General features: G+C 32.0%; 1 protein-coding gene across 2 annotated transcripts in view; it reads right to left on the minus strand.

The window, feature by feature from the left end:
• The window catches only part of LOC143072836 (protein neuralized-like), a 34,476-nt gene extending 17,091 nt beyond the window's left edge, over nucleotides 1-17,385 (minus strand). Inside the window, exon 1 of one of the 2 annotated variants that reach the window (XM_076247944.1) lies at nucleotides 17,228-17,385. In XM_076247944.1, coding sequence (XP_076104059.1) covers nucleotides 17,228-17,261 — 34 coding nt within the window. In that variant the 5' untranslated portion in view covers nucleotides 17,262-17,385. Of the gene's footprint in view, nucleotides 1-7,502; nucleotides 7,758-17,227 lie in introns of those variants that run through there. The other variant, XM_076247943.1, reaches the window with a different exon arrangement.
• Between the last annotated feature and the right edge of the window lie 2 nt (nucleotides 17,386-17,387).

Genomic DNA, 17,387 nt, shown 5'->3' on the forward strand with positions numbered 1-17,387 from the left:
AAATGAACCCAAATATAAAATTAAACATTTAAATCAATAACATGTCATATTATTTTAGGCTGTTAATTTCTTTTAAATTAACTCCTCTTATATAACATCCATCATGTCCATATACAAAATTTTCATTTAAAAGTGGAGATCTGCATTAGACAAACACACAAAATCTAAGTAAATAGGGTACTAAATGTAGGTCACAGTAACCTTCTTATCTGAAAAGCTCATATGCTATATATCCAAAAGGCATTCAATTACCATGTCATAAGAAAAAGAGTATAAAGGAGTAGGTTCAGTAAGATCCCTTTTTGGCCCCAAAATATAGCAGTTTTAGAAAATTGTGAAAATGTAATCTTTAAGCTATATTTTGAATAGTAAAATGGTTCTGCTACATAAATATGAGCTGTTTTTGACAATACAATGCACAAATATCGCGTTCTAGCATCATTAAGTCATGCTAAATTACTGAAATCTTTCAAAATTTTAGCATTTTGGTTAATTTTTAGACGGTTTCCATCTAAAATGAAAGTGGCCGCATTCGTGTTCATTCATAATATTGACATGTTAGTTGTATTTGATGATAATACAAAACATATATATTGGTTGAGGATGAACACGGATGCGGCCACTTTCCTTTTTTCACAAAAAACATCTGAAAAGTGACGTTTTTTTGCATATTTGATAGATTTTTCATAGTTTAGCTTGAATCAGAGCGTTTTTAATGACTAAATCAGTTAAAATCTGTCACATAAACTAATCGAATCAATTGAAATAGACACTTAAGTGTTTAAAAAGTGTCCAAAAACTTACGTTAGATGAACCTGAAATTTGAGGCCAAAATCGGCCCTTACAGGACCTGCTCCTTTCAAACTTTTAATGAGTGACTGTCAAATTACTTCCCTAGACCATTGTATGATATGAACCTTTATAATTATATCTGAGATATGAATAGAAATTTTCAATCCTTAAAAAATGGTTTTGCTGAGTTGTTTGTTGGTTGCATATTCAGGACAAGGTCAATAAAAAAAATATTTAACTTTACTAATTATGAAACTTGACTGTAAAGAAAATTGCAATATTTTTAAAATTTTTTTTTATTAAACTTCATACACAATTTTATTAACTTTAATTGTGATTTTATTGTTAAGCAATATCTGTAAAAACTTAAGGGTGAGAGTTGCAAATACGGTCTTAATTTAGGGTCTGTCAGAAAACCCTTAACACACATTTTTGGTCTTGATATCAATTGAACATGTATAGGTTAAGACGGATCGGATCCACTATCCTTAAGTAGTTATTCACTCTTCTTTATAGGTTAAGACGGATCGGATCCACTATCCTTAAGTAGTTATTCACTCTTCTTTATAGGTTAAGACGGATCGGATCCACTATCCTTAATTAAGTAGTATCCACTCTTCTTTCATACTGTAAACAATGAAACAAAGCCGTGTAGCTTGCACTTTAAAAGTAATTTAAATTTTTTAATTGAATGTGTTAAAAAGCATAAATATGCACTTGAATACAACATGTTAGTTGGTTAATGTTTATCAACAGACTTAAAATAACCACAAAGACTGAAAAAAGTAAGTGCAGTTAACTGTATTTCATATCTTTGCATGTAATGCAGTCACATAAATAAATTAAATGTTCGTAAAATCCTTGTGTTTGCCATGTAAAATATATATAAAAAATTAAATAATGTCTATTAAAATGTGGTTAATTTTCATATCTTCATCGGGAGGAATATGTTAACTTCTCGACCCAGTCCATATAAATCTAATGTAGAAAAAAATGAGGTCAAATTTACAAGTTTGCTTAGTCAGCAAATTTCAATAATCAACATTTCTTAAATGTTTGAAGAAGGCATTACAGAGCCTACTCTGCCAGTTAAGCACAGTTCTGCAAGATTTTGTCAGATTGGCCAAATTGAGAGGACCTACCACCTACATGTGTATCGGCTCATTATCATGTTTACAGTATACAAAACATTATCTTTTAATAGTTTCTATTGATAGGACATAAACTAAGTTGTTAACATCAAACCTTTCACAATTTTGGTCCCAAATGATCTTCAACTAAGAACTTTATGCAGCTTTTTTATTTTTTTTTATTAGAGTGTCTCTAACTGATCAATGAGTCTTTTGTAGATGAAACAATGGTGTAATTTTTTTCAAAGTTTGGTATCTAAGAAGAGTTTGTTTACATAATGACTAAAGACTATGACTGTGTCTTGTAATAATCCAGTACAATACAATAAAGTCAACTTATCACTATTTTGGAAGCAGTCCATGGCTTTGTGTTAATTACTATGTACCTAATGATGTGATTGGTCATGTATAATAATGTAAGATCTCCATCATTACCAACAGATGTTAGCAGTCTACTGTCAAAACATACAGAATGACAGATCATCTGATCAATTTCTTCTCTTTGTAATCATAACATCCTCATTGTACTATCCCTATCATTATGATGTGTAATCAGCTGCACCTTAAACACCTCTAAGTTCAAGGATGATGATTTATTACTTCTGACAGAGTTAATTCCCTTTATACTTATTACACATTGAGTGTTCACCCAAACAAGTATATTAAGACACTTACTTTTAAGTATTATCAACATGATCAATGAAAATAGCAAATAAAAAGATGAAGTTCATTCAACATATATATTGAAAAATTTCAATTATTGGCAAACAAGAAGCAAGTGTCCAACTGAACCAAAAAGTGTTCACAGGTTACAACTTATCACTATCAAGCTGATGAATAATTATGAGGTCATTCCATTAAATAGTGCCTGTGAAAAATGTGATGGAAATAACTGTTCGAACATACCGATAACACAGACTGACAGACAGAAATGATGAATGTGATTGTAACAGCCCAACTAAATACTTTATACACTCACAATAATATGTTTTCAAGATTGTTCATCCTTTAGAAAATGGATATTTCAATTTGATGAATTTACCTGAGCAACTACAGTGCCATGATTATATATATATATACTGATACACAAATACAAGTGCTGCAGATGTACAATTTATTATTAAATATGTGTACCTGGTCTGGAGGATTCTTAAAGAATAGTCTGGCAAATAAACTATTCCTTTCTTTAGACTAGATTGGAATGTTAATATGTTTAGTACACCATTAATTGACCTTGCAAATAGATGTGTTCTGTAGAAATGGGCTAATTATTCTGGTTTTGAGAAGATGTTTTGGTTCTATACAGAAAGATAAGTTATCAGGTCAATGAAACAGATGGTCTTATCATACATAGAGGTGCAGCTACAAAGTCTGATCAATATCTTACACTCAGTAGGCTGACAACCAATTAGTTTGCCCTCGTGCTAACCCCCTCAAACACTTCTTTTAAGCTTCACATGAAGTTGTACACCTGGCTCAAAGGATCCGGACTGACAATAAATGGAATTGATAATAAGATTCACAGAGCAACAGAACTTTCCAAGTTATTTTACTGCTGCTTTTTCTTCTTTTTATTATACTAGTAGGTAAGAAAATTGAAGCAACCCACCAAAAAAAAAATAGTTGACGCTGACGCCGACATGATACCAATATATGACCAAACAATTTTCAAGAATCGGATAAACATAATTTTTTCACCAGTCACTCGTTTCATATGACTTTAAACTAGCTTAATAAATAAATTAACAGAAGAAATAAGTGAAGAAAGGCTTAGGACTAATGTAAGTTTTTTTTCTATCAGAAATGCTGGTAAAAATGGAACAACTCTGGTAACTAATATGCTCAGGACCATTACAACTTGAGTTAACTTCAGCGGTTTACCTTTATTTAAATATAAAAGACAGTTGCAGAGAAAGCAAAACTAAAGAGACAGAAGCTTAGAAAAACAGGTTGTACATTGAATGCTTATAGACTGTTTTGCTCATAGACTATTATTAATTAAGGGACCATTCATTTAAATCTGATTCAGTTGAATAAAAAATTAAGGAACACTCTCTTACTGGAGCAGGGGAACATGTAAGGCAAAGGTACACAACAGCCTGTGTGGATTTTGCTTTTTCTACCTGCCCACAGTGGACAGCCCACCTGTGCCCATTCTAACTATTTTGTAAAAAAAAAAAAAAAGATTACAAATGTGAATCTGCTTTTTTCAATTGATTGTACTTGCAATTCTTCTGATTCAAGAAAAGAAATTGCAACTCTGCCCACCCATATGCCCACTCCTATGGGTGGGTAGAGTGGACCAGCTAAAAATTTTGCCCAACTGTGGGCGGGTGGACAAAGCAAAATCTACCTACACTGTACATATATAATCTGTTTCTGACTGTATCTGTCTGTCAATTCAAACAAGGGTCAGCATGATAAGACTACAACACTCTGACATCTGTCTTGCTGAATTTTATCAAGATGGAAAAGATATAATATCACTGAACATTTCTAGAAACAAAATCTGTCAGCACAAAATAAATATGCTAATCTGCTGCAAATGTGATGATGTGTCTGTAAAACTAGGAGTTCCTGCTCACAAGGAAATATAAGAAAAGTCTGAACCATTAAAGTTGACCAATTTTTTACAAGGAAATCAAGAATGAATTGACTAAATGTTGATTCATCATTAAAATTGACTGATTGTTGGTGGCTTAATATCCAGTAGCAAATATTTCATGTGTTTTCAGGACCAGAACACATTATCAATACCTTCAATAGATAGATCCTGCAATAGAGGCCGTCATGGAGAATGTCAGGAAATTAAGACTGCCATTTGAAAATGAGTGTATATTGGACAGGGACCAAAATTGTGCCTTGCAACCAATAAACTCCTCAAATACATGTAGTTGCTGTAAGGGTTGTTTACCTGTAGACAACATGGCACACTCTCCACAAGAGCCTTAGATGCATAAGAGATATCATAATAATCTTCTAATATAAATAATTTATATCAGCATACTTTGTTGTAGTCTCTCAAGCATAAAAAGTAGGTTATGTAGACTCAAATTGTACAACCTAATAAGTCTTATGAAAATTGTGATGAGGGGTTACTTTTCACCATAACCGGTAACACCAATGCATACACAAATCTTTATTTGGATATTTCACACTAACTTTATCGAATTTGATCAATCCTAATAAATATTGACCAGATTGTTATATCAATGTATTGTATTGTTTATTTGGTATTTTCTATTTAAATATTAATTGATCTATTACTTAAAGATTAGAAGAACAATAAACAGATGTGTCATGACCACATGATATTATGTTTGAACGCCATCATAAATATGACATCAAGTAAAAATCATAAATATTGAAAGGGCTTGACATGACATGACATCTTAAAAAATGTTTGTTTGATTTAACAAAGCTTAAGACCACACTGGAAATAAGGGAAAAAGCTCTCATTGGTTTATCCTTGTGGAAGGATATCAACTTGAGAGTCCATTAGCCATTTTAGCATAACCTTACAATTTATTGGTTTTATTTATAATAATATTGAATCTTATGCTTAATTTTAATTATAAAATGTACAAGTTTATAATTGAAATTGATTCCTAAATGATTTCTACCTTTAGCTTTTTATCTGTTCCTTGAGTTATCCAAATCACAAACATCAAAAGTGAGCTAGCATATGTTTTATCAGGCCAAATAAAAAAGTATGTGTGGTTCCAGTTACATCTGAAAAAAAGTTAGGGTAGGTAGGTAGGGATTTTTTTTTATTTTATGATTTTTTTTTACATTGAGTCTATGGAAGCATCATTCTGACTTTAACAGTGCTTAATGAAAAATGACAATAAAATCTTTAGGGTAGGCTATTTTTAAGCCGAAAAAGTAGGGACGGTAGGGTTACTGGAACCACACATATATTTTTATTTGGCCTCATTGCATACATTTTTGGGATGATTTAGTTTTAGCTAAAGTTGACTTGAATTGATTGCTTTTCAACGAAGATCAAATAAAATTTCCAGGAGTATTGCTAAAGAAATGCATTATCACAAATACTCTCAAACAGTCAAACAATAGAATTGAGAATGAAAATGGTGAATGTGTCAAAGAGACAACAGAAAAACAGCCCCATGCTACCAATAGGTATTTATTGCAGCAACAAAATCCAGAAGGGGAAGTCTGTTTCAGCTGACCCCTAAACAATACTGAATACTAGTTATGCTAGTTCAGTGAAATGGACACTACACTTATAACAAAGAAGCATACAAAATGACAAATATACCAAAATTTTGAAAACTGACAGACTCATTACAATAAGAGTAGAGGTTCCTGGCTTGGGACATGGGCAAACATGCAGTTAAACAAGTATTGTGAGTTCTCAAACGTCCCCTATACATCTAGTAAATGTGGAAAAAACAAACAAACAGCAAAAAGTATGTTGTAAAACTCAGTTCCAAGTGATGTTTAGTTTCTATGTTATAACAGGCATGACAGGTACAAGAAAATGACAATGATAAAACATAAATAGCTGCCATGTAATCAGCAACTGTCTATCAAGGAATCCAAATAGCAAATACATGCCTTAGAACATCATTTCATGTAAGATGTATGCCTTACAAGGATAAAAGAACAAGCCAGCAAGCAGAGGGGCACAGTTGTTTCCCATATGAATGCTTAATGTCTGTTAAAAAATGTAACAAATATATATGTTGTTTACAAAACTTTAAGTATTTTGGGAGAAGAATGTGGAATTTATAGATATGTGATAGGGCCAGACAGGTCCATGAAAGGTCTGACAGAAAGAGAACAATCTTATAGTACCAAAAACAAATTTAACTTCAAGCACAGGACTTCAGAGCATGAAATGCACAGCAAGGGATTGACTGTAAACCCTTATAATTTATTGCAGTATCATGTGCATAATGTGACAATGCTGCAAAACATCTGAAGTCCATGGATAAACAATGAGGTTGTCTGATTTATTTGGGCAAATTCAAATGCAGTTGTCAGGTAAAGCAGACATGAAGTGTATTGTAGCAGATGAAAACAACCTCTGGGCATAAAGCAAAAGCACTGACTTCTTTTTTCTTCATTAAAAAATTCTTATTTCACTGAAATATATCAACATATTGAAAGGGAGCTTGCTTTTCCTTTTTTCTTAAACATTCTGATATCCCTTGCATATAGTTTGTGTTTTGGAAAGCAAACAATAGTTATTATCAGACATCTGAAATGTCTCGGTTTTATTAATGCCTATAACATATACAAGGTTTCACAACTGAACAACATTAAAATCAAAATACACCAGATACACTGTTTGTTCAATTAAAAATGACAAATGCTACACATTGGCAAATAATAAAGATAACTTAAAATACACTTAACTTTGCTACTACACAAAAACGCCAAAAAAAATGGTTCTAATCTGGTTTTTCCTATGAGCTAGGTGAATCATTTTTTTTTTCTGATAAATGATATTGAAAAATTTTCCCCATATCAGTTTTACACATTATTAAATCATGTGTATTCTAACTTCTAAACTATAGAACCTCATTTTAAACTTAATAAAAAATTACATACTATTGCGTCTGTCAACTAATCCTCGTCTGTGAAAAAGCATGCCCTCAAAAGCATGAAAAAGTTCTGGTAAAGAACCACGTTTTCTGAGTTTACGACTTTTACTCAAATCAAACATAACACTTTCCATTGTACAAAGTCCCATGTCTTATGAACTAACACAGCATTACATCTCCCTTCCCTGGGATACATTTAACTGCCATTTCTTCCATCTTCTATCTTGTCCTGGGGGTTAAAGGTTACAACAGCTGGTGTGATAGGGAAAATCTCAAATGGTATTTGATCATATGATAAAATCCATCATCTTGCCAATTTTTATTAGTTCACACATTCATGCATCAAGATGTTTTGTTGATTTTGAAGAGGTAACCTTCAGGGGAAACTTCAACTTGAAATTTTTTGGCTGATATAATTATCTGTTTTTAAACTTTCTTTATGAAAAATAAACTGTTAGACATTGTTTTGGGTACAATTCTTAACTGTTTGAAATATAAATTTACATATATGTGTAAAATATATACAAATACTGAAGTTTTATTTATATTTTCTTGTTATACATGTAGATAACCAGCAACTAGTAAATGACAAATAAAGTTTGATTCCTTGAGGGAGAGGAACAAAAACAACGAAAAACAGTGGTAAATTTGACTAAATGGCTAAACATTTTTTTTTTATAAGAACCTGCTTTTTCATAATTATCAAAAGAAAGAAAGACTCAATATCTACTGCAAAGAGTTACATGAAAATAAAATATCATTTTGATTTCTTTGACCTCTAGATCTTAAGCCACAGCATCAAACCCCCCCAATAATAAAATGTTCAATACATTTCCCCCCTTTTCCACACAGTTTCAAATCTCTCAAGAGAATAATCAGCCTGTTGATACCTTCCCCTCTGACAAAATAAAGAAATCATCGTATCTAATTCAGCATCTACAGCAGTTTTAGTGATAAAGTTTGTATATTTATTGTTGCCCATAGCAACAGATTTGAGGCTCAATAGTTTTACAGTATAATTAGCTGACATAACTAGAAATGATCTCTGATGCACAGTTAAATGGTTTTTCTCCTAATTCTTTCAATATGTTTTAAAAAGATACAGCAAGTTTATAATATCTGAAGTACGTCAAAAGTGGTGCCGAATTTTACAGCTTTCATCCTGTTTATATCGTAGTATTTCAATTAACAATAATAATTAGTACTGAATAAAAGTTCTTTGCTGGTTAAATTTAAAACAACCTTGTATTAATTGGCAACTTTTCAATGTCTTACGTAAAAAAAGAGCTGGCAAAATATCTCTTGATTACTCAGTCAGCATATATGTATGACATTTGTTGAAGCATTGACGGAGGACTTAAAATTAACTGCTACATAGAAATTAATGTATAATTTGCTCTCCAATTTGATCTCTATCTTTTTTTAAAGTTTTTTGAAAGACAACTGATGAATGCAGTCTCAGAGTCCCTCTTCAATTCAATTAATCTGGCATATTGATAATAACTTCTTTTTTTTTTTAAATAGGCCAAAACTATAATATATGCTCGTTTTCAGCCTACCAATCATCCCTGTCTCAGATCATGCAAACCTCAATTTTTCTTGCATTTGCACAAGACTTGTCTGAATTTGTCCAAAAATAAAGACACCTACATATGTACATGTAGCTTAATTGCAATTGGTACATTTGATTTAATGACATGTTTATTTTCAACAGTTCTTCTTGTATCAGCTACCAGAAGAAATTTCTTTTTTTTTCATTCTCTTTCTACCAGTTACCTATATCAATATACATTGTATTATCAAAAGGGAAAATAATTAGTATAGTTATTAAACATTAATTGACGTGTGCATGTGCAGGTGTCTTAGCAATATTGAAACATTTGGCATGTTTTGAGAAGTGGGCTAATTGTCAATCACCAGTGACTGTATGGTCCAGAACTTTTCATAGGTGGGGGACAAACATACTGATCTGGGGGGGGGGGGGGGGGGTCCACTCAATTTATGCTTCAGAGATTTCCTATATATAATCAGGGTGCTATAAACAGTTTTGTATACAAAAAACTTAGGGTTATTCCTGGACTAAAAATATAACCATGGAGGGAAATCCCTGTTAATTTACTTAATTGGTGAAAAAGTATGTTTTTTGTATTTGATTGTTAACAATTTTTAAAATTATATTAAATATACATGTTTTCAGGGGAGACACTGTAAACATCCTGTTTTTTTGGCCGTGAAAAGTGAAAACTTATTTGCAGCTTCTGTAGCGCTTTTCGGGAGCAGGAGACCATACCCTGAAAAAAGATTGTTTTTAAAAGGCCAGGTAAAAACCTATAGATTTCATACAGTTTTGATTATGTTAAATGTGCATGTATCATGTCTTCATGGGTACGCAAATGACCTGATTTCAGGTTTTTTATGTTCAAATTAGGCATATTTTTCCCCATGGTCTTTGGATGGAATTTTTTAAAAATATTAAAAGTACACTTTATTTTATTACATATAAACTAGAAAATATTCTGATTCCAGTGATATCTAGTTTTATACAAGCATTATTAATCAGTCCACCAATAAGGGTCACTTATGCATGGTCCCTCAAAAGATGAAGTCATAGAAAAAAACTGATTGCACCCTCAACCAATCTCCCCCCCCCCTTTTATGCTTGTGTAAGGTGAAAATGAAACTGCTAATTTGTATTTTTTCAAGCAGGTTTTTTCACTGGTATGTTTGGTTTTTTTTTATATTTAAGCTAAGCAAGAGTGCACACACTTTAATGTCTCGCCTTCTTTACTAATCATTGATATTATGTTGATAGTCCTAAGTTACAGTATAAAGCTTTATTACAACTGCCACATAAACTTAACATTAACCAAGATAGCTAAACAAAGTCCAATGTACCATGAAAATGAGGTCAAGGTCAGATGAACCATGCCAGGCAGACATGTACAGCTAACAATGCTTCCATACAACAAATATAGTTGACCTATTACTTATAGTAAGAAAAGCAGACCAAAACACAAAACTTAACACTGTGCAATGAACCATGAAATTGAGGTCATGGTCAAATAAAACCTGCGGGACTTAGATATAGATCATAAAATATTTCCATACACTAAATATAGTTGAACTTTGGCATATAATATTAGATAAAAAGACCAAAACTCAAAAACTTAACTTTGACCACTGAACCATGAAAATGAGGTCAAGGTCAGATGACATCTGCCCGCTAGACATGTACACCTTACAATCATTCCATACAACAAATATAGTAGACTTATTGCATAAAGTATTAGAAAAACAGACCAAAACACAAAAACTTAATTATAACCACTGAACCATGAAAATGAGGTCAAGGTCAGATGACACCTGCCAGCTGGACATGTTCACCTTACAGTCCTTCCATACACCGAATATACTAGCCCTATTGCTTATAGTATCTGAGATATGGACTTGATCACCAAAACTTAACCTTGTTCACTGATCCATGAAATGAGGTCGAGGTCAAGTGAAAACTGTCTGACAGGCATGAGGACCTTGCAAGGTACGCACATACCAAATATAGTTATCCTATTACTTATAATAAGAGAGAATTCAACATTACAAAAAAATTCTGAACTTTTTTTTCAAGTGGTCACTGAACCATGAAAATGAGGTCAAGGAAATTGGACATGTGACTGACAGAAACTTCGTAAAATGAGGCATCTATATACAAAGTATGAAGCATCCAGGTCTTCCACCTTCTAAAATATAAAGCTTTTAAGAAGTTAGCTAACGCTGCCGCCGCCGCCGCCGCCGCCGCCACCACCGCCACCGCCACCGGATCACTATCCCTATGCCGAGCTTTCTGCAACAAAAGTTGCAGGCTCGACAAAAATGTTGGATTTATATTTGCCACAGGAAAAAAACAAAGTTGTAATCAGTAGTTCGTGACTATTACTACTGGATTCATCTGATCGTTTTGAATATATATATATAAATATATATATAATAATTTCTGGGCCACTTAGAGCCCATTTTTACACACTCTTGTGGGAATTGCTCCTTTGAAATTTGAAACAACTACATTGTACCATAACCAGAACAGTTAATCATAATATTAACATGATTAATGGAATTCTGTAATACATTAATACATTCATATTCATGTATTATAATGGGTTATTCATTGAGTTGCAGTAAAACCTTGTAATTTTTTTCTTCCAAAAATTCAGACATACAATGTATTACAATAAAATGTATATTTGTTATCTTAATGCAGTCATGGCAGTAACAAATATGATGAAATAAAACAGAGACAAACATTTTGTAACAGGTTTTGTTATACATGTACCTGTATTTATATCATTAAAGCCATGTCCATTGTCAGCAACCTTAACACAACTTAATGTAACTATTACATTAAATTACAGGCATATTAAAAGGATAATGCATAAAAGAATATTTGTTTCCAGCAGAACATTATTATTTTAATTTCTACTGAAGCAGAAACAAATATTCTTTTTTGCTGTGCTGTTATACACTTGTTCCAGGGTTGGGAGGGTTGAGTGCTCATAAACATGAAAACCCACATGATTCACTGCTGTTGCTTCATGTCTATCATACTGATTATATGGATCATACTTTTTATCTATCATAAATTTTTATGGAGCATGATGTCCTATATACATGTATATATATATACATCTTGTGATCAATTTTATTTGGCAATCGTCAATGGCAGTCAGCAGGGTTAAAGAACATCAGTTGTTCAACCTGTTAGTCAAATGCGTTTTGTTTAGATATACTTTTTCACTTTTTTGGTCTTTTGGAAAATGTTGTTGGTGCTGTATTTAGACTCTTCGAAATTTGTTTTACATATGCACACGTATAAAAATTGCGGTTTTTATCCAACGCAATCCTAGGTTTGAACGTAGTTTTCAATTTAAATTTGTTTATATTTTTTCGTTTGGGCTTGTATCATATTTTCCCTCCGGTTTATATGATCCGTTCATCCTATAGTGACTCTTAAAATTCAAGAGTGTATCTTAAATTGAGGGTACATTATATGGCCTTCCAAATACCTTTTCGATCCCTAACATCACTGAAGAGACATTTATTGTCGAAATCCGGATCTGGTGTACTAAATAAATATTGACACCTTATGTTTGTGGCATAACATCTTGACCACAAGTTTATTATTCTTCTGTTTAGTATTAAAGTTATATTAAGATCCATTTTGTTACATCTTGTGATCAATTTTGTTTGGCAATTGCCAATGGCAGTCAGCAGGGTTAAAGAACATCAGTTGTTTGACCTGTTAGTCAAATGCGTTTGTTTAAATATACTTTTTCACTTTTTTGGTCTTTTGGAAAATGTTGTTTGTGCTGTATTTAGACCCTTCTACGACGAAATTTGTTTTACATGCACACCGACATGTATACAAATTGCAGTTTTTATCGAACGCAATCATAGGTTTGAACATAGTTTTCAATTTAGACAAGTCTACATGTATATATCTCTGATATAGGGTGCAATCAACAGTTTTTTTTCTATGACGTCATATTTTGAAGGACCATGTATAATTGACCCTTAGTGGTGTTAATGTTAAGAAAGATACTTGTATAAAACTACATATCATTAGAATCAGAATTTTCTCTAGTTTATAATGAAATAATAATAAATTGTACTTTTAATACTACTAAAAAGTTTTATCCAGAGAAAATGGGAAAAACATTGCCTATTCTATGCATAAAAAAAACTGAAATCAGGTCATGTGCACACCCATGGACATGATACATGCACATTTTTCATAATCAAAACTGTATGAATTTCAAAGGTTTTTACCTGGTCTTTCTAAAAATTTATACTTCAGGGTACGTTCGCCTGCTCAGAAAAGAGCTACAGTGGCTGCAAATAAGTTTTCAATTTTCACTGCCAAAAAAAAAAAAAACGGATGTTTACAGTTTGTCTCCCCTCAAAACATGTGTATTTAATCTAATTTTTTAAAATTATTTTAATCATTCATCCTGTTTTATTTGAAGCTAATTAACTTATTTTTACAATCAAATACAAAAAACATGATACTTTTTCACCAATTATGTTGATAAAAATGGACTTCCCTCCATGTCTATTTGTAATCGAGGAATAACCACTAGTTTTTTATACAAAACTGTTTATAGCATCCATAACATTCAAAACTGTTCAAACTGAAAACTGACCATCTGATTCAAGTTCATTTGAGAATGTTGCAAAATCACTCATGATCAGCTGTTTATTTCTTACGCGTCGATCATTGTACTTAATTCTGAAGGTTAAGTGTGGGAATTAACAGTAGATTTATTATATATTCAACAAATAAAAAATGAAATACAAGAAAGAAAGACAGCTCTGCTGATGCCAGGATAATAATAATGTAATTGCAAACCCACATGGATTTTTTTTCACTACCCAGGGTTCTCACTAAGGCGAGTCCATGAGTCCTGGACTCATCAAAATCTGTCTGGACTCACCATTTTTAAAACTGGTGAGTCCACAGATGCATCGTTTGAAATATTTTGTATAAACTGAACACAGTTAAACACAAAATATCATCATTTTATAGCAAAAGTTTAAAAGTGATCTGAATTAAATGTCATTTCATTGCTCTGTTAGCAATGGTAAGGAAATCGAGACTAAAATATTACATTACAAATGTATATTGCAATAAAATATTTCTTCTTTCTGTTGGACTCATCATGGCTAAAATTGATGAGTCCCTGGACTTGCTTTCAAAAATCCTTAGCGAGAACCATGCAGTACCATTCCATTGATAGGGAATTAAGACATCTTTATAAAATGATAAACGTTACCTCTTTATCGGTTAAATTAGATTATTTTCATTTATAGGCTTACAGTCTCAATTTCCAACTGCCAACTAACATGAAGTCCTGGTCATTCAATATTGTTTTACAAAATAATGACAAGTGGTGATATAACTCAATTTTGAATTTCATATAAAACAAACTATTTCCTTAGGGGTAAGAACAAGAAGTCTATGCAACCGAAACGGTAATGGAATCTCATTTCTCCAAGAAATTAACCACTTCTCTCTCATGAATGGGGAAGTCACCCTCTCTAAAATCCTAGATTAGCATGATGAGGCCCTGGACTGACAGAAAGTTTTCTCATAATGTTACATGGTAATGATACAACATCTGATTTTTACAACGTGTTGTTTATGTTTTAAACAATTGTGATAGCGTCTTTATTTTGTTATATTTTAATTGTAAAATAAAGATGTATAATTATGTTAATATTGAATAAAAACTTTACAACATATTTTCTCATATAAACTTTTATAACACTGAAACGTTTCCATACATCATTGTACATTATTCATGATCACTTGGATTCGATTGGTTAGTTTAAAGTTTTACCGCTCAGTTCCGAATTTCTTTGTTTTCAGTTAGGACTAATGGAGACAAATGGACGGATGTATATGTCCAGTAGCCATTGAAGTGTTTGAGAAAGTTTATTGAATAGTTATGATTGTATTGTATTTACAGACTTGACGTGAGTTTCTTTATCTACTTCTTTATTAATATTTCTACTATATTTTCATGGATTGAATGATTTTTGGTATGAAAGGTTATTTTTCTCTATGATCCTGAAAAGTTTTATCGCTACATAAAATGCATATATATATATATACACTTAATTTATTATATGAAGTACTGGTACTCATTCGTTAGAGCTATATGTAAATCAGTTTAGAAAGTACACACATTCCGATCGATACTTTGAGGTGTATTCGATAAGACTTTGTTATGAGTAGATTTTAAATACCACCGTGTATTATTTGTGTGCTTAGTCCGTACACAATAACATTGTTGATTGATTATAAATAGAAAGCATAAACAGTGATAGGGAACTACGTTTCTCCTCTTATAAATTGATCTGAAATTTTTCCCCACTTGATCATGTTGATAATTTATTTTATATATACTTATGTTAACAAATTCCTTTTTTTTCCTTCATTTTTATAAGTTATTATATATATGGTTATGGTATAAAAATCAAAAATGCAGTGTTCTCCCCAGGGCCTTTTAGCATCATGGCAATGGCAATGTGATGCTATATTGCTAGAATGTGATGCTATCTGAAATTAGTTTCTTAAACTTTAAGAAACTAATTTCAGATAGCATCACATACATTTTGTACATAACACTAGTTATCTCTTTAAGACTTAAAGATAACTAGTGTTATGTATGTGATGCTATATTATTTAGAAACATGGTATTACATTTTTACCTATTTACCAGGATGATATATATGTATATATATAAACCTATTTATTTACTATTTACCTTAATTATTCATCCCTTATTTTTATTAACTATGTATTTTCATTGTATCACAGATCAAATTTATTTGTTCATTGTGTGTTAATTTGTTTTACAATGTACTATGTTTTTAAATGAGTTACAATGTACGCCTTTCAATTGATATTTTATAGTGTGCCTTTCTATGTTGTGATGTTATATATACTATTGTTTCAGAAAAGGGAGAAGGTTGGTACCATTAAAATGTTTAATCCCGCTTCAATATTGTTTGCACCTGTCATAAGTCAGGAATCTGATGTTCAGTGGTTGTCTTCTGTTTATGTGGTCATAACATGTAAGTTATTGTTTTTATATAGATTAGACCATTCGTTTTCCAGTTTGAATGGTTTAACACTAGTAATTTTTGGGGCCCTTTATAGCTTGCTGTTCAGTGTACATGTAAGCCAAGGCTCTATGTTGATGGCCGTACCTTGGCCTGTAATGGTTTACCTTTTTTTTATGTACTTTTATAAATTGTTACTTGGATGGAGTCTCATTGGCACTCATACCACATCTTCCTATAAGAAATTTCTGAGGAGAACACTGCAATGGATTTCTATTTTTGGTAATTAGTTTTTGGACTTTAATATCCTTCTTTGTCTCCAATGAAACAACGAATCACACCTGCACAAACAAAGAAACAGTAAAACGAGCTATCATTGTCTTTCAATAGAAATTGGAAGATATCTAAAAAAAATACCAAGAAATGATTGAGAAAAAATGTAAAATTTATAAAATATCTTAGATGACGAATTCAAGTTTTTTCTTTAACCATTGTTAACTGTGAAATTAAAAAAAATATACTAAATCTTTTATTAAAGAGTCATTTGAACTGAGGAAAGGAGACCAGTAACACACATGCAGGGACAAGTTGACAGACTGGCCTTTGTAGTCAACCTGTACCCACATCTGCTTTTAAAATAAACTGTCACATATGCTTAACAGTAAAGAATGAAAATTTAATAGCTTTGGAACTGTTGCAGCTAACGACTGACGAGAATGGAGGACCGAAAAATTCTGAAAAGCAGTATGGCAAGCCTTTACTTCAACTTCTAACATGATGCAATCAATATAAAATTATTTGTCTTAGCAGAGTGAAATGGTTAGTATACCAATTGTGGGTGCATAAAGAAGTGAAATTCATTGTAAATTTGTGTTGTATCATTTCTATATATAATATACACATTTTGTAGAGAAGGTTCAGGAAAATACGGGATGGCAGTTTATTTCTCATGTAAGTAAATCTTGAAACATTCCACTAGTCAGGAACCGGTGGTGGACAATTTCCAACGACTGGAGACAGGCTCATGCAACTGGACTTGTGTGCTGTGTGTCTTGTGGCCGCGTTAAACTTTCCCACCAAAAAAATGACAATCAAGACATTATAAACTATTACCTTTCCCGGAATGACTTGAACTGTGGTTTCCCATATTGTTTGACACCGAACCGAGCTAAGCAGCTCTGCTAATTTTTGAAAGACACATAAATATAAACGTTTGGCACTGTGGTGACAGATTGTAGGAAGTTCCAAAATGGTATGCCGCTTAGAACACTGA

This window comes from Mytilus galloprovincialis, chromosome 4 (genome assembly GCF_965363235.1).
Source record: "Mytilus galloprovincialis chromosome 4, xbMytGall1.hap1.1, whole genome shotgun sequence".
In the NCBI taxonomy this organism is placed as follows: domain Eukaryota; kingdom Metazoa; phylum Mollusca; class Bivalvia; order Mytilida; family Mytilidae; genus Mytilus; species Mytilus galloprovincialis.